The sequence below is a fragment of the Callorhinus ursinus genome, unplaced genomic scaffold, assembly GCF_003265705.2.
Source record: "Callorhinus ursinus isolate GAN/ISIS: 27379988/994484 unplaced genomic scaffold, GSC_fseal_2.0 scaffold10, whole genome shotgun sequence".
Taxonomy (NCBI): Eukaryota; Metazoa; Chordata; class Mammalia; order Carnivora; family Otariidae; genus Callorhinus; species Callorhinus ursinus.
This window is the reverse complement of record NW_027397072.1, coordinates 30,818,553-30,843,714: the sequence shown is the minus strand read 5'-3', so window position 1 is coordinate 30,843,714 and position 25,162 is coordinate 30,818,553. Positions and strand designations below refer to the sequence as shown.

General features: G+C 37.9%; 2 protein-coding genes across 13 annotated transcripts in view; one reads left to right on the top strand and one right to left on the bottom strand.

The window, feature by feature from the left end:
* PRKD3 (protein kinase D3) overlaps positions 1-25,162 on the top strand; it is a 90,470-nt gene that overhangs the window by 62,381 nt on the left and 2,927 nt on the right. For all 5 annotated transcript variants that reach the window (XM_073897292.1, XM_025868065.2, XM_073897293.1 and 2 more), the window contains 7 exons: positions 2,085-2,137; positions 6,510-6,582; positions 13,701-13,807; positions 19,369-19,530; positions 19,766-19,864; positions 22,128-22,395; positions 24,518-24,603. In XM_073897292.1, the coding sequence (XP_073753393.1) occupies positions 2,085-2,137; positions 6,510-6,582; positions 13,701-13,807; positions 19,369-19,530; positions 19,766-19,864; positions 22,128-22,395; positions 24,518-24,603 (848 nt within the window). The remainder of the gene's footprint in view (positions 1-2,084; positions 2,138-6,509; positions 6,583-13,700; positions 13,808-19,368; positions 19,531-19,765; positions 19,865-22,127; positions 22,396-24,517; positions 24,604-25,162) is intronic.
* NDUFAF7 (NADH:ubiquinone oxidoreductase complex assembly factor 7) overlaps positions 21,655-25,162 on the bottom strand; it is a 39,077-nt gene continuing 35,569 nt past the window's right edge. For 7 of the 8 annotated variants that reach the window (XM_025868068.2, XM_025868070.2, XM_025868069.2 and 4 more), the window contains one exon: positions 21,655-22,386. The gene's annotated coding sequence lies outside the window, so the exon portion shown is untranslated. Of the gene's footprint in view, positions 22,387-23,456; positions 23,738-25,162 lie in introns of all 8 variants that reach the window. The other variant, XM_073897295.1, reaches the window with a different exon arrangement.

The window sequence follows — 25,162 nt, the reverse complement described above, 5'->3', positions numbered from 1 at the left end:
TATGCCATTGGTGTTGTTATTTATGGGGAAACATCATTCATTAGACAAATATATCTAAATCAAAATAAGTATCAACCAGTTCCTAAATGTACTTTATATCAGTTCAGCTGTATTATTTCATGCACCCATTCTTGGCATAATGCTAGGCTCTGAGCTAAAAACACAGAAATTAAGGGAGATAGGACACACAAACGTAAGTGTTAAGTGGTAGCGTAAGGGAGTAGAATGCAGAAATGAGTAATGCATTACTTGGGGGATGCAGATATGGATAGGAGGAGTAAACAGAGACTTCATGATAGAAAAAATCTGATTTGAACCTTGACCTTGGATCTCAAGTAGGTTAGGATAGGAAAAATTAAAAGGGAAGGGCGGAGGGTCGATAGTGTTACTCTAGTTAAGGAGACAGCTGTAATCAAAGGGATGAAAGTAATGACCGTGAACATGTTTGGGGTTTAATATTGATTCTTAGAGGATGAATTAGATGGATATTTACAGTGCTTCTTAAGTTTTGGGGGATTTTAGACAGAACTTTGATATTGTAATTAAAGCCATAGACCTTTTCCCCCAGAAAATAATACAGGGACATAAAGACAAATTTTATGTATTACTGGACATAGTAAGTAACCTTCTCCATTCTCCAGCCCATCCATAGACCTCCTCCCTCGGGTTAAGAGTCTCTAAAAGCAGAATTGTGGAAGGGCTAAGAGTGAGGATTCTAGAGAATGAAAGCACAGTCGCCGCTTACTGGCTTGATCTTGGTGTCTGCGGTCACTAATCTAAAGTGGGAATAATAATAAACGCATATAATGTACTTAGCCCAGTTCCCTGACATGTGAGTAATACTATGACTGGGTTGTTGGCTGCTTGCTGCTGCTTCTGGAGTGGAGTTCTGGGAAGCAGTAGAGAATAAAACTAGGTGGAGCTAGACAGTGGAGGCCTTTGAAACACAATCAGCATTGACTTACACAGGAAAATGGAACGACTGAAAAACAAAGCTTTAGACACCTTAATATCATCGATGCTGTGTCTTTTTTGTTCATTAATATTTAATATTTGAGTTATTTTAAAATATTTTAAGATTGACTTAATATTTTTAAATGCAGTCTTTGACAGTCATGTTACTTATTTTTGACGTATAGTATGCTTACATTTTCTTGTTCTAAATTTTTATATTTGGGATCATAAAGGAAATATCACATCTTGCTTCTTTGAGTTCTCTCTGAGATTCTAGATGTTTGAGACCTAGTCTCTTACTTTCCATGTGGCCCTTTTCTCTTTTTTGTCAGTTACTTCCTTTGCTTACCAAAGTAATACAGACATATAAACTTTACAGTAATATGGAATATAAAATGAGAAAGTCCTTCTGTACACTTGTAACACACCCCCTTATTCCTGCTCCTATATCTCTCCCCTCAGAAAACCATTATGAACAGTTTGGTGTATATTTCTTGGTTTGGGGAGAAGGGAAGCTGATATTATCTATACTGTATTGTTATATTTTTATTTTTACAAAAAATGTGGTCATACTCTGTTCTTTTTGCAGCTTGCTTTTAGCCACTATTTAATTAATGTGTATCAGATGTATTTCAGTGTCAGTATATAATCTAATTTATCTAATTTTTTTACTATTAAAGTAATGCATGCTTTTTATGTTTTAGAAAATGCAGGCAGTATAGAAGTATATAAAGACTAAAGTCTTTGTTCCCCAACCCTTACTCTCATTCACGAGAAGTATCATATTTTCTTTGTTTTTAATTCAAATACTGCTGCCTTACAACTTGCCCTTCTAACTTAATGTGCCATGGATAGCTTTCTAACTCAGTATGGATAGCTCTACACCATTAATTGTTTAGATAGTATTTCTTTGTATGGATGTATCATATTTTATTTGACCAGTTTCTTGTTGGTGGGTTGGTTATTGTGTGTGTGGATAAATTTTTTCAAAGAACATAATTATATTAACTGTATGTTAGCCAGTTTTTAAAATTTAATATAGTGTGGGCATTCACATGTGAGCAAATTGTTAATATTAAGTCATATAACAATTTTGTTCTTTTCTCATACATCATCCTTCTGTTTTACAGAAGATTTGTCTACTAGTATCTCTGTATCTAATTGTCAGATCCAGGAAAATGTGGTAAGTAAAAATTACAGCTAAAATATGCAAATTGGGTAATTAAAATAGGTAAAATAAGATGTGAAAATCTTATTAGAGAAATAAGTTCAAGAGACAAAAAACAAACTTTTAGAATTAGAGAACAAACTGGTGGTTGCCAGAGGGGAGTTGGGTGGGGGGATGGGTGAAATAGATAAAGGGAATTAAGAATACATTTATCTTGATAAGCGCTAAGAAACATTTAGAATTGTAAATGACTATATTGTACACCTGAAACTAATATAACACTGTATGTTAATTATATTTGAATAAAAAAAAAGTTCATAGGCCACACTATTGAGTACGTGGCCTAGAGACACCGGCTAGATTTTGTGGCTGATAACTACTCTAAGGAGCTGTGCTTTATGAAGGAAACTAAGGCAGATTTTTTAAATTGTGAGAATAAAGATAACTTTTTCACAAGCGATAGTAGAATATAACATAGTGATAGACTGGTTCAAAGAGAAGGGAGAGATTACTTCTTGCTGGGTCAGCAGGGAAAACTTCCTCAAGGAAGTGAAACATGAGCTGTGCCCACAAGGATGGAAAGGAATTTCAGTTGAAGTGCCGAGGATGAGGGCAGGGAACAATAATAGTTCGTGCAAGTACAGGGACTGGGATGGGCAAATAGAGGGAAGCAGGGACATACAAGACTTTTAAGGAAGAGTGAATAGAAGTTTGGCTGCTATATGTAGGCATGTATTAGGGATTATGACAGGGGTTAGCATATTTTCTATAAAGGAATAGGTAATAAATATTTTAGGCTTTGGGGACCATACCCAATTACTTCACTCTGCCATGGTAGTGAGAAAGCATCCATAGGTAGTACATAAAGGAATGAGCATGACTGTGTCCCAGTATAACTGTATTTATGGACACTTGAATTTGAATTTTATGTAATTTTCACATGTCAAAAAATACTACTATTATTTTCCCTTTTTTAACCATTTAAATGTAAAGTCTATTCTTAGATCAGGAGCCTGTACAAAAAGAGCCAACAGGCTAGATTTGGCCTGCAAACTAATTTGCCAGCCCTGGATTAGAAAGAAAAAAAAGGCTAGAAAAAGAAGTCTTAAAATAGCTCATTGGCTATATATAAATTTCTCTGATTAAAATCTCACCATCTTCCACTTGGGGCATCCAGCTGTAATAGCTCTCTGTAGCATATAGATGTTGGCTTTTCTAAGACTGCAATGAAGACTGGATATCCAGTAGTGTTCCAGGGAATAGAGGGTTTCGAGGAGATGTAATCTGTGTATCTCTTGTCGTAGTGGGAGGTAGATTCTTGGGGAGGGAAAGAGGGATTACACAAACATGAGGTCACTAACTTTGAAGGATCCCCTGAGAACTTGAGGGACATGCCTATTCATAGCTGAGAAGGCAAAAGGTTCAGAACTGGTCTTTGTGAAGACCTTTTCTAGCAGTTATTATTTGACTAATGGATGTTCCCTTATCTAATTTGATTAGAACAAAAATTTCATTGGTTAAACAAAAAGTTGATTGAAGTTGGGAAGCATATAAAAATGATTCTTATAAAACCTTAAAATTTTCATTATACCTTAAAACATGCATATATGCACATTGATTGATTTGCTTTTGTCACAGGGCTGAGACTTCTTCTTTGAGTATGGGTCTGCTAAGTAGAATTCCACTATGTCTTTCTTGCATCAACCACATTTGTAATGTAGTAATGCAGTTCTGATGCTAATCACCCTGATTTCGTGCAGGCTCCACAGGTTAAGGGCACCGTTCCTAACAAGGAACACCAGCCACAAGTGCAGGAGACACCAGCCACAAGTGCAGGAGTCCCCAGTTCACCCATACTTCTGACCAACTAGCTACAGAGTCAGAGGATTCCCACAAATCCACACTGAGGTTCAGTAATTCACTAGAATGTCTCAGAACCCAGGAGAGTGCTGGACTTATGATTACAGCTTTATTGTAACAAAAATCAGGACCAGCCAACCAAAGACACATAGGGTGCAGTCCAGGAGAGTTCTGAATGTAGAGCTTCTGCATTCTCTCCCTGAAATCAGGACAAGCAAGCCTACAGCACATTGATCTGTCACCAGCCTGGAAAGTTACCTGGGCCTTAGTGCCCAAAGTTTTTATTGGAGTTTCATTAAGTAGGCATGATTGACTGAATCATTGGCCACATGATTGAACTCAATCTCCTACCCCCCATTGTCCCCCCTGAGTTTGGACTGGTTCAAAGCCTCAACACTCTAATCACGTGGTTGGTCTTTCTGGTGACCCTCCCCCATCCTGAATCATCTTGTTAGCATAATTCAGGTGTGATCTGAGGGGCTCATGAATAACATAACCTCAGATACTCCTATGACTTGGGAAATTCCAAGGATTTAGAGTCTCTCTCTTAGGAACCAGGGACAAAGGCCACTCAAGTTATTATACAACAACACCCATAATGCATTCTCTATAATTTCCACTTTTTGTTTCTTTAAAGTAGAACCAGGGATACTTGTGAAATATTCTGGGAACAGAATCCTCACTCCCACAGTCTGGTATTTGTTTTGCTCACAAATAAATTGATAGCGGTTGTTTTGGTGTCTCATCTTTATGGAGTTTCTTTTTTTTTTTTTTTTTTTAGATTTATTTTAGAGAGCACAAGCAGGAGGGCCAGAGGGAGAGGGAGAGATAATCTCAAGCAGACCCCACACTGAGCACAGAGCCTAGTGCGGGGCTCAATCTTGATCTCACCACCCTGAGATCACAACCTGAGCTGAAACCAAGAGTCAGACGCTTAACTGACTGCACCACCCAGGCACCCCCTTAATGGAGTTTTTTGTTTTGTTTTGTTTTGTTTTTATTTGTCAGAGAGAGCACAAGCAGGGTGAGCGGCAGGCAGAGGGAGAAGCAGACTCCCGGCTGAGCAGGGAGCCCGATGCAGGACTCGATCCTGGGACCCTGGGATCATGACCTGAGCCGAAGGCAGATGTTTAACCAATTGAGCCACCCAGGCGTCCCTTTTAGGGAGTTTCTAAGACGATTTTGTTTTCACAGAAATCTCTCATGTTTCATTGACTTATATAGTATACATATTTAATTTTTTGTGATTAAACTATATAATCAATAACAAGCACATTTGGCATAATGGGTTTGGGAACAAATTCAGTTTTAAGAGTTACTCATTGGGATACCACATCCATTTTATGAGGTTACTGTAGACATCAGTCAATATATTCTTTTCAGAGGGAATGGAAAGTACAGGTTATTCTGGTGAGTTAGTAAAGAAAAGGTGTTAGGAGAGCCTCTACAAATAAGTGGTACTTATCTGACCCTGATTATGTCCCGAATTATTTATCTTCTTAATAGATTTTTATGTTTCCCTAATACATCATAAACCTCTTAACTAGGTCTGTTTTACAAATTAGCTACCTTTTACAGAGTCCTCTATACAGTTAGGGCTTAATAAATGTTGATGACAGTCATAAAGTCTTGGGCATTTTTTAAAATAGGAGGGACCTAGAGATGTAGACCAATACTTTTCCAGATGAGAAAGCCAAGTCCCAGAGAAGTCAGCAATTTAAGATTACCTAATTTAAACGATTTTTATATGCCAGGCCATGGACTTGACATTTGGTTATATCGTCATTTAATTTACTTAAAAATCCATTGAAATAGATGTTATTATATCCCCTTTACCAGTGAGAAATTGAGGTGTGTGCGATTCCATTTACTTAATTGAGTTACCACCATGAGACAGGCGCTGGCAGGGAGTGTGACACCGACGGAGATGGAGCGCCTGACTCCTGCAGACTGTGGCACATACCCAGACAAGGGGGCCCCTGACTGAAGTGCTAGGGGGGCCTGGAGAGTGCCCCAGTATTCCCACAGCAACAGCCAGCCCAAGAACGAGGGGAGGGAGAGAAGAAGAATGGGAGGGATCCGAGTTACAGACTTTCTCACACATACCCTTTTTATCAGGCTTTCAAAATGAGCCTAATCTCAATAATATGAACCTTCTGAGTTTTTCTCTCAAATCAAAGATAGCAAATCTCTTTAATGGTGAAATAGGTAAAATTATGTTCTTAATTTTTTATGTTAATTTACTTTATATAATTACTTACTAAATACAAGATTTTCTTCTTTCAGAGCGTTTTTTTGCCTCCAAAGGCCTTGTTAACAGAATACATTATACTTGCATATTAAGAGTCATAGTATTAAAATTGGGCTTTTCTAGGAAATGAAAAGTCTGTGTTCATAAAATATGTTGGGAAACTTAGCTGCCTCTCTCATAAAAACAAAAATGTGTTCAGTATTAGAATGAAAAGAGTCAGAGGTGTTGACAGTGTTGAATAGAGGGAAATAATGCTGCTTCCTCTTTCCTAAATAGGACATTAGCACAGTTTACCAGATCTTTGCCGATGAGGTGCTTGGTTCGGGCCAGTTTGGTATCGTCTATGGAGGTAAGCGACTGCAGCCTGGTGCATATTGTACATACTCTAGAAATCTGTGAAATTTAAAGATCTCTGCTAGCTCTTGTGTCTTGTCACAGTTTTGTCGAGGGGCTTTTTTCTGAGGGGTTGATTTACATTCTTTTAGCTCCACCCTTTTCATTCTGAGTATTCATTCCTTAATTGCAACTGCACACTTTACAAAGTAACAGAATCAGGAAATTAGTTTCACAGTAGTCTTTATCTCTTCCTGTAGCTCACTTATTATAAAGATGTTTGTGAGGGAAACATAAATGGCTTGAAGCTTTTGTTGGGCTGTGTGGGCTCGTTTATCCAAGGATATGCCTTACTGGATTTCCAACACAAATGGCCCCATTTGTCTACTGTTGGCATGTTGTGTCGGGTGTGAAGATGTGAAATCTCACTGTGACTCATGATATTGGCAGAGTCGTTTAAGCTCATTGTGTATTAGTATCTTCCTCTGTTTAATGGAGCTAACAAAATTTGACCTGCATAGCTCATAGGGTTGTTAATTAAGCCTAACATACATAAAAGTGCTTTTTTATAAGCTATGATCCAAAGTATAAAAGAAATGTTAAATCCTGTTCCTCCCTCACTGACCTCTTTAAGTAGCCTCCTAGTTGGCCTTTCTGCTTCAAGGCTTGCTCTGATATGTGGTTAAATAACTGTGCTGACTCAGTGAACCTAGAATAAAACTAATCCATTGATAAAATGTTTCTATCTTGACAGTGCTTGAAGACTAAGAGTAGTTAACTACCATTTATTTAATAAAGTGGATTATTTTTCAGCAAACAAGTTCATTCAAATTTCCTTCCATTTCAAGTAATGAAACCACCTTTAATAGGGGCAACTATCATTAAGGGAAAATATAATTTACTTCTTTTTTTTTATTTTTTTATTGTTATGTTAATCACCATATATTACATAATTTGTTTTGGTGTACTGTTCCGTGATTCATTGTTTGTTCATAACACCCAGTGCTCCATGCAGAACGTGCCCTCCTCAATACCCATCACCAGGCTAACCCATCCCCCCACCCTCCTCCGCTCCAGAAACCTCAGTTTGTTTTTCAGAGTCCATCATCTCTCCTGGTTCGTCTCCCCCTCTGACTTACTCCCCTTCATTCTTCCTCTCCTGCTATCTTCTTCTTTTTCTTTTTTCTTAATATATGTTGCGTTATTTGTTTCAGAAGTACAGATCTGTGATTCAACAGTCTTACACAATTCACAGTGCTCACCATAGCACATACCCTCCCCAATGTCTATCACCCAGCCACCACATCCCTCCCACCCCCAACCACTCCAGCAACCCTCAGTTTGTTCCTGAGATTAAGAATTCCTCATATCAGTGAGGTCATATGATACATGTCTTTCTCTGATTGACTTATTTCACTCAGCATAACACCCTCCAGTTCCATCCACGTCGTTGCAAATGGCAAGATCTCATTCCTTTTGATGGCTGCATAATATTCCATTGTGTATATATACCACATCTTCTTTTTCCATTCATCTGTCGATGGACATCTTGGCTCTTTCCACAGTTTGGCTATTGTGGACATTGCTGCTATAAACATTGGGGTGCACGTACCCCTTCGGGTCCCTACATTTGTATCTTTGGGGTAAATACCCAGTAGTGCAATTGCTGGATCGAATGGTAGCTCTAATTTCAACTGTTTGAGGAACCTCCATACTGTTTTCCAGAGGGGTTGCACCAGCTTGCATTCCCACCAACAGTGTAGGAGGGTTCCCCTTTCTCCACATCCCCGCCAACATCTGTTGTTCCCTGACTTGTTAATTTTAGCCATTCTGACGGGTGTGAGGTGGTATCTCATTGAGGTTTTGATTTGGATTTCCCTGATGCCGAGCGATGTGGAGCACTTTTTCATGTGTCTGTTGGCCATTTGGATGTCTTCTTTGGAAAAATGTCTGTTCATGTCTTCTGCCCATTTCTTGATTGGATTATTTGTTCTTTGGGTGTTGAGTTTGATAAGTTCTTTATAGATTTTGGATACTAGCCCTTTATCTGATATGTCATTTGCAAATATTTTCTCCCATTCTCTCGGTTGTCTTTTGGTTTTGTGGACTGTTTCTTTTGCTGTGCAAAAGCTTTTTATCTTGATGAAATCCCAATAGTTCATTTTTGCCCTGGCTTCCCGTGCCTTTGGTGATGTTTCTAGGAAGAAGTTGCTGCGGCTGAGGTCGAAGAGATTGCTACCTGTGTTCTCCTTTAGGATTTGGATGGACTCCTGTCTCACGTTTAGGTCTTTCAACCATTTGGAGTCTATTTTTGTGTGTGGTGTAAGGAAATGGTCCAGTTTCATTCTTCTGCATGTGGCTGTCCAATTTTCCCAACACCATTTGTTGAAGAGACTGTCTTTTTGCCATTGGACATTCTTTCCTGCTTTGTCAAAAATAAGTTGACCATAGAGTTGAGGGTCCATTTCTGGGCTCTCGATTCTGTTCCATTGATCTATGTGTCTGTTTTTGTGCCAGTACCATACTGTCTTGATGATGACAGCTTTGTCATAGAGCTGGAAGTCCGGAATTGTGATGCCGCCAGCTTTGCTTTTCTTTTTCAATATTCCTCTGGCTATTCGGTGTCTCTTCTGGTTCCATACAAATTTTAGGATTATTTGTTCCATTTCTTTGAAAAAAGTGGATAGTATTTTGATGGGGATTGCATTGAATGTGTAGATTGCTCTAGGTAGCATTGACATCTTCACAATGTTGGTTCTTCCAATCCATGAGCATGGAATGTTTTTCCATTTTTTTGTGTCTTCTTCAATTTCTTTCATGAGTATTTTATAGTTTTCTGAGTACAGATCCTTTGCCTCTTTGGTTAAATTTATTCCTAGGTATCTTATGGTTTTGGGTGCAATTGTGAATGGGATCGACTCCTTGATTTGTCTCTCTTCTGTCTTGTTGTTGGTGTATAGGAATGCCACTGATTTCTGTGCATTGATTTTATAGCCTGCTACTTGACTGAATTCCTGTATGAGTTCTAGCAGTTTTGGGGTGGAGTCTTTTGGGTTTTCCACGTACAGTATCATATCATCTGCAAAGAGTGAGAGTTTGACTTCCTCTTTGCCGATTTGGATGCCTTTGATTTCTTTTTGTTGTCTGATTGCTGTGGCTAGGACTTCTAATACTATGTTGAATAGCAGTGGTGAGAGTGGACATCCCTGCCGCGTTCCTGACCTTAGGGGAAAAGCTCTCAGCTTTTCCCCATTGAGAATGATATTCGCTGTAGGTTTTTCATAGATGGCTTTTATGATACTGAGGTATGTACCCTCTATCCCTATACTCTGAAGAGTTTTGATCAAGAAAGGATGCTGTACTTTGTCAAATGCTTTTTCTGCATCTATTGAGAGGATCATATGATTCTTGTTCTTTCTTTTGTTAATGTATTGTATCACGTTGATTGATTTGCGGATGTTGAACCAGCCTTGCAGCCCAGGAATAAATCCCACTTGGTCATGGTGAATAATCCTTTTAATGTACTGTTGGATCCTATTGGCTAGTATTTTGGTGAGAATTTTTGCATCCATGTTCATCAAGGATATTGGTCTGTAATTCTCCTTTTTGATGGGATCTTTGTCTGGTTTTGGGATCAAGGTAATGGTGGCCTCATAAAATGAATTTGGAAGTTTTCCTTCCATTTCTATTTTTTGGAATAGTTTCAGGAGAATAGGTATTAATTCTTCTTTAAATGTCTGATAGAATTCCCCTGGGGAGCCATCTGGCCCTGGGCTTTTGTTTCTTGGGAGATTTTTGATGACTGCTTCAATTTCCTTAGTGGTTATAGGTCTGTTCAGGTTTTCTATTTCTTCCTGGTTCAGTTTTGGTAGTTGATACATCTCTAGGAATGTACCCATTTCTTCCAGGTTATCTAATTTGCTGGCATAGAGTTGCTCATAATATGTTCTTATAATTGTTTGTATTTCTTTGGTGTTGGTTGTGATCTCTCCTCTTTCATTCATGATTTTGTTGATTTGGGTCATTTCTCTTTTCTTTTTGATCAGGCTGGCCAGGGGTTTATCAATCTTGTTAATTCTTTCAAAGAACCAGCTCCTAGTTTCGTTGATCTGTTCTACTGTTCTTTTGGTTTCTAGTTCATTGATTTCTGCTCTGATCTTTATTATTTCTCTTCTCCTGCTGGGTTTAGGCTTTCTTTGCTGTTCTTTCTCCAGCTCCTTTAGGTGTAGGGTTAGATTGTGTATTTGAGACCTTTCTTGTTTCTTGAGAAAGGCTTGGATTGCTATATACTTTCCTCTCAGGACTGCCTTTGCTGTATCCCAAAGATTTTGGACAGTTGTGTTTTCATTTTCATTGGTTTCCATGAATTTTTTTAATTCTTCTTTAATTTCCTGGTTGACCCATTCATTCTTTAGTAGGATGCTCTTTAGCCTCCATGTATTTGAGTTCTTTCCGACTTTCCTCTTGTGATTGAGTTCTAGTTTCAAAGCATTGTGGTCTGAAAATATGCAGGGAATGATCCCAATCTTTTGGTACCGGTTCAGACCTGATTTGTGACCTAGGATGTGATCAATTCTGGAGAATGTTCCATGGGCACTAGAGAAGAATGTGTATTCCGTTGCTTTGGGATGGAATGTTCTGAATATGTCTGTGAAGTCCATTTGGTCCAGTGTGTCATTTAAAGTCTTTATTTCCTTGTTGATCTTTTGCTTAGATGATCTGTCCATTTCAGTCAGGGGGGTGTTAAAGTCCCCCACTATTATTGCATTGTTGTCAATGTGTTTCTTTGCTTTTGTTATTAATTGCCTTATATAATTGGCTGCTCCCATGTTCGGGGCATAGATATTTACAATTGTTAGATCTTCTTGTTGGATAGACCCTTTAAGTAGGATATAGTGTCCTTCCTCATCTCTTATTACAGTCTTTGTTTTAAAATCTAGTTTGTCTGATATAAGGATTGCCACCCCAGCTTTCTTTTGGTGTCCATTAGCATGGTAAATGGTTTTCCACCCCCTCCCTTTCAATGTGGGGGTGTCTTTGGGTCTAAAATGAGTCTCTTGCAGACAGCATATGGATGGGTCTTGTTTTTTAATCCAATCTGATAGCCTGTGTCTTTTGATTGGGGCATTGAGCCCATTTACATTCAGGGTAACTATTGAAAGGTATGAATTTAGTGCCATTGTATTGCCTGTAAGGTGACTGTTACTGTATGTTGTCTGTGTTCCTTTCTGATCTTTGCTGTTTTTAGGCTCTCTCTTTGCTTAGAGGACCCCTTTCAATATTTCTTGGAGGGCTGGTTTCATGTTTGCAAATTCCTTTAGTTTTTGTTTGTTCTGGAAGCTTTGTATCTCTCCTTCTATTTTCAATGACAGCCTAGCTGGATATAGTATTCTTGGCTGTATATTTTTCTCGTTTAGTGCTCTGAAGATATCTTGCCAGTCCTTTCTGGCCTGCCAGGTCTCTGTGGATAGGTCTGTTGCCAATCTAATATTTTTACCATTGTAGGTTACATATCTCTTCTCCCGAGCTGCTTTCAGGATTTTCTCTTTGTCTGTGAGACTCGTAAGTTTTACTATAGATGTCGGAGTGTTGACCTATTTTTATTGATTTTGAGAGGGGTTCTCTGTGCCTCCTGGATTTTGATGCCTGTTTCCTTCCCCACGTTAGGGAAGTTCTCTGCTATTATTTGCTCCAATGTACCTTCTGCCCCTCTCTCTCTTTCTTCTTCTTCTGGGATCCCAATTATTCTAATGTTGTTTTGTCTTATCGAATCACTTATCTCTCGAATTCTGCCCTCGTGATCCTGTAGTTGTTTCTCCCTCTTTTTCTCAGCCTCTTTACTTTCCATCACTTGGTCTTCTGTATCACTGATTCTCTCTTCTGCCTCATTTATCTTAGCAGTTAGTGCCCCCATTTTTGATTGCACCTCATCAATAGCCTTTTTGATTTCGACTTGGTTAGATTTTAGTTCTTTTATTTCTCCAGAAAGGGTTTCTCTAATAACTTCCACGCTTTTTTCAAGCCCAGCTAGTATCTTTAAAGTCATGATTCTGAACTCTAGGTCCGACATCGTACTAATGTCTGTATTGAGTAGGTCCCTGGCTGACGGTACTACCTCTTGTTCTTTTTGCTGAGGTGATTTTTTTCGTCTTGTCATTTTGTCCAGAGGAGAAGAGATGAATGAGAGAACAAAATGCTAACAGGTTTACAACGTCCCCAGAAAATATACTGTATACAAATCAGAAAAGACCTGAAACCAGGGGAAAAGAAAGGGAAAGAAAGAAAAAAGAAAGAGAAAAAAAAAAAAAGAAAAGAAAAGATAAAAACAAAAACAGAACAATACAAAAAAAGCAGAATGTGATCAAATATGATCAGGCTAGTGCATAGATCAGTGCCACACACTAGATTTTGGGCGTATTTTGGTCTGTTAGAAAAAAGTGCCTCCTAAAATTTTAAAGGAAGAAAGACATATATGTACAAAATAAGGGTTGACACAATGAAGGGATAGAAGATGACTGTAAAGATGAAAATTATAAAAGATTTTATAAAAGGACTTGATAAGATAAGAAGTTGTTTAAAAAAAGAAAGAAGATTTAAAAAAAAAAAGAAAAAAGGGAGAGAATGTGATCAGGCAGGAGACTAGAACAGAACCATACCCTAGTGATTTAGGGTATATTTTTATCTGTTAGAAGAAACTGTATCTCAAAATTTTAAAGAGAGAACAACTTATCTATATATGCCAAAAATAAGGGTAACTACTATGAAGGGATAAAATATGACTCTTCCAGTAAGTGGTCGTTTCTCTGTTCAGAGAGTTGTTGCTACTCTCCTCTTCGGTCTCCTGTTGAGTTCGTAGGTGTTCAGAATGGTTTGATCCCTATTCAGCTGAATTCCTGAGACCAGACGAAATCTAGGTCTCCTACTCCTCCGCCATCTTGCTCCGCCCCCCCAATATAATTTACTTCTTAAAATTAAAGATGAGTGAAGGAGAAAAAAAATCAGCCAAAGAAAAGAAATCTAAGGAAATACGTATCAGTTTCAGTCTTTGTTCAACTTCCTGATAAAGCTTTTACATTGTATATGAGCTGTCAAGTTGCTTTTTCTTTCTTTTCTATACTTTTTTTTTTTTAATAGGAAAACATAGAAAGACTGGAAGGGATGTGGCTATTAAAGTAATTGATAAGATGAGATTCCCCACAAAACAGGAAAGTCAACTCCGTAATGAAGTGGCTATTTTACAGGTAAGAAAACCAAGTTGATTTTTATTGGTTTTAATTTTTGATTTGTGAGTTTTTAAATGCAAGTCTGTTTAGTGTGCTGGTAAGAATAAGGGTTATTTTTTCTTCTGTTTTCATCTTATGCCCTTTAGGCTCAGTGAGAGGCTGGTGGGCATCTACATTAAATCCTTAAGTCTTTTTTTTTTTAAAAGGAAAAATTAAGTTATAGTAATCTAGGAGTTACAAGAACTGCCATTATGATAGTAGTTTAAAACATATTTTCATAAGTGAAATCTTAACAACAACAAAAGTAAAAATTTATTCTTAATTCAGCACTCCAGAAGCTCAAAATACTTGGATGCTTGTGTCCCCACAGTTGACTAGGAGGTCAGCACTGTACCCATGCAGTGCTCACAGATGATGTGTTTGGTTATTGTAGCAATTGCTATAAAAATAAGGTCTGCTTAAAAATTGTGTACCTTTTCATTTGTTATTTTATTCATTTAAAACTCTAAAGATTTCATTTTATGTTTTAGTCCATTAAGGTATATTTTTAAAGATATGTTGGCAGTGACTTAACTCCCATTAAATAAATTACTGTTCTTATTTTCATCTAACATTTTTACCTCTTTTGGGGTCATCTGGCAGACTAACATTTAGCTTTATCTTTATTTTTATGAATATCATATAAATTATAATATGCAAATGTATATTCACTGTGTAGCTTTTGCATAATATTTAAGAAATCATGGTGATAAAATAGTTAATGCTGTTAGAACCCCATTTGCTTGTGAGTGAAGTTCAAGAAGACACAGCCTACTGAACTTAGGCTTCCTTGAAGAAGCAGGTAAGAAACTTTTATAAACACAGGATTCATTTTACATGTATTACATTATTGGTTACCAGCAGTGACTTTTGCCTCCTGTGTTTTTCAGAGGAGTGATAATCGAAAGATTGTGGTCTGCAAGCTACCTGTGGTCCCTTCAAGGTCATTTCCTCCTATACAACTACCTTCATATAGAAAATTAATAGCATTTAGACTGTATTAGGATATGAATATTGTTAGCGATCTTTTTTCATATCCGGTTCTGGAATCTTGCTCATTGTCCAACTAATACACAAAAAATAAATATTAAGGATATATTCTTAAGGCTTGATTCATCCTTGTCACTCTGATCACAGACACATCTCTAAACTAAATACTGAATAAATAATTTAGGAATTTCTGGGTAATGCACAATGCAACAATGGTAGTACAGCCTTCTGGTTATTTTCATTGATACTGCTCTACCAGGAATACAGATGAGTGATTGTAGTATGTCTCCAAATATGCTATTTTCATCTTAAATTTAATACCATACTTTTTGTTGTAGATTCTTTTCAATTTTTATATCCAAATCTATATTTAGTGAATGGCTTACTTTGTGCCAGAAACTACACTTAATAAGTACTTTTTCTTAACATCACCCAACAGGAAGGGGACAGGTTTAGAGTTTGAATCTAAGAGCAAACCACATGCTCTTTCTCCTCTACCACACTGGACCTGCTCTGTGTGTCTGTGTGTCTGTGTGTGTGTGCGTGTGTGTGTACACTTGTAAAACTGTGACTTCATTTCCTTTGCAATGTAGAAATTCAAATTCTATATATAAAGATCAACTTTAGCCTACTTTGTATTTGAATTACAGTTCTCTTGGAACAGTCTGAATGTGGTAAAAACATTTTTTAAAGGAAACTTTTTTCAAATACTACCTCATTTGTTGAAATCCATTACACAAGATTTAGTCACATGAGCATTTGACATGGGTTGAAAGGAACGTCCTGCACTCCTCCGCTCACTCACTCCACCCTTTGGTTCCACACCTCCCTTCCCTGCTGTGTCATTCTTACTTTCCAGTCCTTGCCCCTGGTTCTTGTACATAGTCCTCATTAAACAACCTAAAAGTCTGGCTGAACCCCACCTGCCAGTTGATTCTGGTACTGTTGGTTTCCTGCAGCTCCACTGACATCCCTGGTTTTTCTTCCCCAGGTCCTCACCTTTATAAAGAAAGGTTAGGGGGTAAAGACTAAGCATCTGACTGCAACTATAGTTTTGGCCTTTCCAATGGCAGGGAGGAAGAATTCTAGAATCATTGATTAAGGAGTGACCTTATAGTTTACCCAGGAACATCCAGCCTCTCTCTTGCATGCTTGGTGATAATCTCTGTATTTCTATCAGTTTAATAGAAAGGAGGACATGACATTTTCAGACATCTGCAAATATTCTGTTAGGCTGAGCCAAAATCTGTTGAAAAAGGTTCCACTATAGACACTACACTCAACAAATTGAGTCTTTTTTCCGAAGGATGGCCACACTGACTGTCTTGCTGTTCCTTAAATATGCCAAATATGGTCCTGTCTCAAGGACTTTGCTTTAGCTATTCCCTCTGCCTGGAATGCTGTCACCCCCAATATCTGCATGGCATATTCCCTTATCGCCTTCAAGACTTTGCCCAAATGTCATTTCCTCATGAGGCCCTTGCATTCTGTTCAGCATTATGTACCCATCCACCCTCACCCTCTTTCTCTCCATAGCATTTACCACCTTCATACTGGGTAATTTACTAATTTGTTACCTGTTGTTTACCCCCACCTTGCTAGAATTAATAAGCTCCATGAGATGAGAGATATTTGTCAGTTTTGTTTGCTTATGAATCCAGACTACCTACATAGGACCAGGCGCATAGCAAATACTCATTTAATATTTATTGAATAAATGTGTTTATATGGGGGATTACCTGTAACATTAAATTTTTTAAATGGAGATGTGAAATGGTTCCACTTGTGTAGTTTCTTAAGGTAATGTGTACTTTGCATATGTGTACATACAGTTATGTAAAGAAAAGGATCCATACCTACATAAACTGCTAACATGACTACATCTGCTGGGGACTGTGTTGTGGGGCAGGAAAGAAATGGAGGCTTTTTACTTTTGTTTCATAGGGATGTGGTAATATAAAATGTCTTTGCTCTTACCTGAAGTGGGTAGGTTAGAGAGTAGTAATGGGAGAAAATATGTGGCGCTCTCATGGCTACCCTATGTAAATGGGAAAATGTCATCAGAAACTTAAGAGAAATTTCTGGTTGTAGTATTAATTCACCATTTTCCCCTTCTCTTTTTGGAAGTCACCTAAAAGCTACAAGAAAAATGATAAACAGAAATTTAAAAAAAAAACTATTAAAAACAGAAGAAAGTTCAGACCTATAAAATAGGTAGAGGAGTTTTTCCAGAAACACTGGAGTTGGAGCCGGGGTGCATGTAAGAAGAGGCACCACAATAAGGGCTGTTTTTGCTGGCTCTTTCTGAGATCTACAATTGTGATATCCTCTCTAGGTGCATCCTGAAATAGAAGAAAGCCAGGGGGGTCATGATCTGATAAAATTTAATTTAAGGGAGAACACAGTAAGTGAAGGGAAGAAGGGCACTTTAATAGTGGAAGAGTGCAGATCACACCAAATAACAGTAGCGGCCTTTATAAAGGAAGACTAGAGAGGAAACGGGGAGAAACTGACAGGCACATCAGTAGTCCTGGTAGATGAAGTAGCCCAAACTAGCAACGTGGTAGGCCTAAACAGTGTAAGGTAATGTAATCACTTTATACTGAAGTCTGTACCCTAAAAACAACAAAGAATAGCTCATTCATTCAAAACAGGATAATTAGTATTCTTTGATCCTAATGCAATAAAACTAGAAATAAATTATAAAATCAAAAAACATAAAGCTCCCACGACCTGAAAATTTTTTAAATATCGTAATTCTTAAAGAGCAAAATCAAGATTTCAAAGTATTTAGAAAATGATCGTGAAAATACTGTATATCAGCTTTTAGACTGTTGCTCAGAAAATTTATAACCTCAAATATTTACACAAGAATGAAAATAAGTGAATTAAGAATGCAACTCAAGAGGTTAAAGAATGAACAATAAAGGAAAGCAAAAATAAAGAGAAGTAAGAACATCTTGGGGAGATGACCACAAATACTGAAAAAAATTTAAAGGCATTTTAAGATGCTGCCTTGGTCCAGTTCCATCAAATAAATTTGAAAACCTGGAGAAAACGATTCTCTATGAAAGTATAATTTACCAAAAGACTCCACAGGAAATAGGACATTTAAACAAACAGAGGAAGTTAAGAGACAATAATGTTACAGCATACTTCTATTTTTGTGTGTGTGCACCGTTTACAGGGCGTGGGGGCGGGGGGCATGGAGAAACTTACAAGACAACTACAGCATGGGGACAGCCAACCACACTTCGAGCTCTAAGCTGATCAGAGTTGTGAAATTCTGAATCTTCCCCTGCTCACTACTATTATCACACCCATGTCACTTCTGTTTATATATAAAATTGTCATTTTTTTATTTTGCTGCTTGGAATATCATCTCATTAAATTGTTTTAAATTGATTAGTAAACAATATTTTGCACTTGATCATTTTTTAAAACACCAACCATGATTCAGACATTGAGCTAAAATGACTAAGATAGTCTCTGCTGTCTGGGAACTTACTAGGTCCAGAGCAAGATGCATACACATGACACAGTACCGTGGGATAGGTATTGCTTGCATGTATATACAGTGTTAGGTGAAAACTACTGCAGTTGTCCCCAAAAGAGGTAATGGGAGCTCAAAGTAAAGCCACTACAGTGGGAATTGAGAGATGGGGGCAGATTCAAAACACATTTTAGAGATGGTGCTCAACCTCACATAAGCCAAAAAGAAGTTTGTCCTCTTAGCATAATTAGGTACCTATAATAAGGATAAAAGCATAAGAAGCATATATTTCTAATAATAAAAAGTTTAATCACCTGGGCCAATAGAGCATATTTAAAATTGAAGAGGGAGAATGAAGCCATATTAGTGAAGATACGAAAGTCCAAGCAGAGGAATAGATTTATGTCCAGGAATAAAAAGCCACTGAATATTTCTGAGCCTGGCTGACTTAGGATAATTTGCTTTTGAGGAAGGTTTTTTTGTTTAACCAATAAGATAGATTTTTTTATTAGCATAAACGGTATCACATTCAACTTTGTATTTCTCCAACCCTGGTAATGTAGTGGTGCTCCAGAAACATGAGATGAAGGAGGTACAGATCTTGAGCCAGAAAGAGGGAAAACCAAATGGAGGTATGATTGAGAATCCAGAGTTAAAGAAACAGAACCATCTCTTGAGCACAGACCTCCACCAATACAGCCCCAAAGAGTCAAAGTTCTGTGTAATTGGCTAAAGTTTGATTGGCAACTGGTGCCTGTTCGTGGACAGCATAAAATTAGCATAGTGTCAGAAGACTAAAAAATGAGAAAGAAAAATGTAGTAGTAATGGACAAGGGTGCTTATGTAATCAGTTGGGAAGACATCCTTTCCCCTAGGTGCATCCAGTGTACTACAGATCTTGGAAAATCCGAATCCGTGATACCGTTTGCTTTTACTGCTTATTTTTCTGTTTTTCTTTCTATGCCATGTAATCCAGAAAGTCGCAGTACATTGTTAGATATTTGCATAGTAAAAATATTTCTCAAGTTGGTCATATAAATATCCTGCAACTCCTCAGAATTTGCACCATCCTGGGATTGTAAACCTGGAATGTATGTTTGAAACTCCAGAACGAGTTTTTGTAGTAATGGAAAAGCTGCATGGAGATATGTTGGAAATGATTCTATCCAGTGAGAAAAGTCGACTTCCAGAACGAATTACTAAATTCATGGTCACACAGGTATTTTATTTTTTTTTTGAAACGAGATTACTTGAAAACAGAGATTTAAATAGCAGTGCTTTTACATACTGGGATATTGTGGGAATTTTTAACCTTGAAGAATAGAGTAACACTTCAGTTAAAAATGAACTGTAGTGGACTTTTCAAATTATCATATCATTCAAGAGCTCAGGTGGGGGGTTTAGCTATGATTTTTTTTTCCAGGCACTGAAAAAATTGTTTTCTTCGATAACAGATCCTTGTTGCCTTGAGAAATCTACATTTTAAGAATATTGTGCACTGTGATTTAAAGCCAGAAAATGTGCTGCTTGCATCCGCAGAGCCATTTCCTCAGGTGAGATACTCTCTAGAACCTTTTTAAGTATCTGACAGTATTACAGTGCACCAATGAAAGGGAGTGCTTTAGGTTTAGATATATAACCACCTTAACAGAAGTAATTAGCTTATACCTGCCAGTGAGGATTAATACTTGAAATAATCTGAACTTAGATCTTATATTATTTTCATTGAGACTTTTTAGACTTAACCAGACCTCAAGGAGTAACTTTTTGCATGTAGACTGCAGTTCACTTTCCCTGTGGTTTGGGAATGATGCGAGGAGAATCAATCTTGGCTGGTGCCTGGTGCTCAGGACAAATTCCCCATAAACTAAAACAGGGGTAACCCTACAGTGGGGGACACTAGGTTTTTTTTGTGGGGGGACACACTAGACTTTGAGGCTGGCAGCCAACTCCTCTTCCTCTTTAGAGTACTTTATTTCAAACATTTTCACCAAAACCTGTGTAAGAATTATATTTCCCATTACTGCCATCACTCACACATGTATATCCCGTGTGTGTGTGTCCGTGTCCTATGTGGATTGCATTGATTTTTTTACTTGGTTAAATTTCATTTCACTAAAGAGTATTGATCTTGATCCAAAATTATTTCATAACCTAAAAAAACGCCTCATAAACCCAAAGTTTGAAATAATCTTCCTGAGGAATATTTGTCAGCAGTGCCCATAAATATTTTTCATGCTTGTCATTGGTGAATTCTCCAATCAGCTAGACTATCTATTGACAAACTATTATTTATAAACATTTGAAAAATCACAATTAGATGGCTAGACTAAGGACAATTATTTCACTTGAGTTAAATACAACTCAAATTGTCTTTCAAAGAAAAAGATTATTTTTAAAAGTTATTCAACTCTTACAAGGAAGTAATCCTATTCTTTTATAATGTCTATGTGGTTAAAAGGGATTCCCTAACATTGTGAGGTCAAAAAGGGTTCCCTAACAGTTGGTGTGATGTTTTAAATAAAGTGTTTCCATACATTATCATCTCATTTGATCTTCAGAATAGTCTGGGCAAAGGATGCATACCCCTACAGTGAGGCTAAAACTTCCATCTTTCTGACTTCTGTTATGAACAAAGGGAAAATAACATCATTTACTTGACATTCCTTTTTGCTCAAGTGCTAGCCATGGCCACACTTCCTTATTCAGTTGCCAAACTGCCACAGCATCTTTTCTTTATCAAGATGTTACCGGAAATATGGCATTTAACAACAAAAAAGAGAGTTCACAGGTCTTCATGGTCAGTAATCCTATTGTTACAGGACTCAATCAGAGGGAGCCACATTCAGTAATGACACAGAATAATAATCATAAAAACATGCACCAGGGTCCATGTCCTAGTAATAGCAAGAAGCATTTGAATACACCTTCATCTCTGCTTTCCAGGCACTGTTTATACCATTGGTTGTAGAGGACAAATCCCTTTTTTCTCAATTTATCATAATTTATCATTTTGTGGGTCGGGGCATTTCCTCTGGAAAGTACTTGGCATTTGCTTGTTCACCATGGGTATGTCATTACTTCCCAAAAGGATATTGTAGTGACTGTTACCTTCAGATACAACTTTTTTCTGATCCAAAACTGACTAGCCATCATGTTTCACAGTCCTAGAAAACACTTTTGCTCTTATTCTTTCAAGCAGTCTCTAGCATTGCTCTTTTATGGGCTACATTAATAGTTCTTTACTATACCTCAATTTAAGTTACTTGCCAACTGATAGTAATACTTAGGAATATAGATTCTAGGATTAAGCAAAATAAAGGGTCAGTTTTTAAATACCAACTTACTTTTCATTCAGCATTTATTGAGTACCTTTATGTGATCAGGCACTACGAGGTCACTGAGGATTCAAAAATGAGACACATAATTTCTGCTCGCAGATGACAGAAAAGTAGCTCCTTAAAAGCCAAATGATAAAAAATCAACACCCTCCCATTTCATCAAAAAAAAAAAAAAAAAAAAAACCTTTGACCACTGGTTTTTGGCATTCTGGAAGCTAGAACTTAAAAGTGGTTTTTTGAAATAAGCACTAGGAAAAGCCTCTTCATACTATGTCAGTAATACATCACAGGGTTATAAATGTATCTCTCTTTTGGGAAAAGGGTATTGTACAATTTCCCTCTCTGCATCCATCTGATTTTCATAATCAGTACAGTTGGCAGGTGTGTTGAAATGATTCAGTATCGTACTTAGGGACAGGTGTGTATAGAGAGATTGACAGATGAAAATGCAAAATTAACATCTTTTTATTTCCAGGTGAAGCTGTGTGACTTCGGTTTTGCACGCATCATTGGTGAAAAGTCATTCAGGAGATCTGTGGTAGGAACTCCAGCATACTTAGCCCCTGAAGTTCTCAGGAGCAAAGGTTACAACCGTTCTCTAGATATGTGGTCAGTGGGAGTTATCGTCTATGTGAGCCTCAGTGGTACATTTCCTTTCAATGAAGATGAAGATATAAATGACCAAATCCAAAATGCTGCATTTATGTATCCACCAAATCCCTGGAGAGAAATTTCTGGTGAAGGTAAAAAAAAAAAAAAAAGTTTTAGCTCTACACCTTTTAGTCTAAAAATCGTTGTGATTCCCAAATCAGCCAGTCTCTTCTGGCTCGTCTTTTTAATTTCTCATATTCATCTTTCAAATTCAACCAGCTTTTGAGCACTCTTCCTTCTACATTGTCTCTTCTTTAATTTCCTTATAGCGCCCAGGCGTAGCACTAATCCAGGCCCCAGTTTCCTCCTTTTGAAACTACTAAAATATCTTACCAGTCCTATCCGTTAGTCTCTTTCCCAGTCACCACTGCGGCCAGATCGGTCTTTAGGAAACACTGCTTTCGTCCTAATCTTCCCCAAACACCTTGGCCTCCCTTTAACCACGTTGCTGCTGTAGGTCTCCCTGAGACAGCCCGAGTCTACCCTCCCATGCTTCCCTCCATAAAACCTAGTTTATTCTTCCTAGCTACTTTTTGCATTTTGCTTAGGCCTTTCCCTTGCCTACACTCCCTCCTCCTTGCTACGGAAATCCTTCCAGTCCTTCAAGACTTGTGGCTCATCTATGAAGTCTTCCCTGAGCCCCTCCTCTGAACTTGGTAAGATCAACTTAGGCTACTAGGAGGAGATATTTTTCTTTAAGTATTCTTTCTTTTCATAATTACTTATTTTCAGAACTAGATTATAAGCTCCTTGAATGGAGACCTGTCTTTCAAGTTCTTTATACCTAGGATGAACTTTATAGACATTCTCCAGTTTATTTGCAGCCATCCTGTGGACCAATCCTAAGAAGGATACATCTGTTTTCCCTGAGCAGTAAAGGTTTTTGAGCCTGGGTTCTATACCCATCAAGAATGCCTTGGCTGTCCCTCTTTAGTTTGATTTTGATACTGCCGGGAAGGGCACACACAACTTATTTAATAGCCGCATATTGAATAGAAGCCTACTAGGGAAATAATCCCACCTGGATTTGGCCAACCTTTAGAACAGGACTCTTTCCTGTTTTCCAAAAGGACCAGACCTAATCATAGGAATTAACAGCCCATTAAACTGGGAAAGCTTGAGGAACAACATGTAAAGACAGTAGCACGCTTACTTGGTAACGAACAGCTAACTGAAGTACGTATGAGGGTTTCTCTTAGAGTTCCTCTTAGAGTTCCTGGGCCAGTGTGGTCTGCAGACCTCTAATATTGGAATAATCAGTTGGAAAACCCCTGGCTCTATCCCAGAGATGCCACTTCACCAGTTGGCATGACACCAGGAATGCATTTTAATAAATACTCCAAATGATTCTGATGCACTGGTGGACAACCACTTAAGGAACAGCGGGTAAAAGTTTGAAGTATCTGGAACCAGAGATGCTCATAATTAAAATACCTGTGGTATGAAGAAGAGAAACAGAATGGGTACAATGTAAACCTTTCGTTTGGCTCATTCCTGGGTCCAGGCCTTTGTATCAACATTTCAAATGTACTGTCACACTGTGTGTAGCCAGTATGCACTCATATCGTGGTTTTGGTTTTGCAGTTGCTCCATTCCTTCAAATAACTGGATGAAATAAGTATGCCAGCATCTCACCATATACACCAAACACCATGAACGTATTTGTGTAAAACCTGTTGAGTATGAACTTGTGGTAATAAGTTACCACGTCAGTCTAGCCCCATGTGTAGAGGCAGGGCAGTGGCTTTGGCTCCGCAGACCAAGCCAGGGACTAGGGAATGGTGTCATTGGAGGGACACAGCAAGTCAGTCTGTAATCAATTTTTTTAACTCATTTTGAAATAATAATAGCTAATACTAAGCACTTACGTGCTGAGCATGATTCCAAGCCCTTTACGTGTATTATTTCATCTTTTCAACAACCTCATTTACAGATGAGGAGAAAAGGCGGCGGGTACTAACCGACCCTCTGCCATGCTGAACGTGTACTCTGCACTGCCTCCTTAACCAAACGGGCACACCCCCTAAGATAGGTACTCTAAGCTCAGTAAATGTTCACGGATCACTAACAGGTTAGCTATAAGACTGTGGCTTTGAGAAATGAAAACCCTCAACCCTGTATTTCTGTGGATTGAACTGCCTTCTTAGCAGACTCACAGGTTTGGTTTGCCCCATATGCCCAAATCCACGTGTCTGATTTCATCTTTTCTCTTAGCAATTGATTTGATAAACAACCTACTTCAAGTGAAGATGAGAAAACGTTACAGTGTGGACAAATCTCTCAGTCATCCCTGGCTGCAGGTAAAAAAACAAAAACAAAAAACACCTTAATCTCTCTCTCGTGATCCTCATTTGAGCGGTTCGTTGTAATTTGTCTTACTTAACGAAACCACTCTAAGATCAACAGATTCTCCTCGTCTTCGACTACTGTAAGTGTCTACAGTGATTAGTTTGTCCTGTGGCTGCATCTCTGGAGGTTTTGCAGTAAACCACTGAAATGCAGAACTGATAGGCAATTGAACTCCCATGAACTGAAAGCAGTGATTTAGCCTTTTTAGATGACCTTATGTTTCATTTCACCTTTTTGTAAGATAAGCATCTTATTTTGTCAAACATATTTTATTTTAAAAACATCCACCAGAAGATTCATATTGCATTGATGAGATCAGAAATGCCATTTAAAATGTTTGGCTGAATTCCCCCAAAAGCTATTGCGTAGATTTGTCAAAAGATACTGCCAAACTTCAGAGTAAAGAGAAGCTTTAGAACTATTTTAAAGGGAGTAGGGGGTAGCATTAACTTCAAAACAAATGCAATCATAGTTAGTCTCCATGATTATTAAATTATCCTGGTAGTAGAT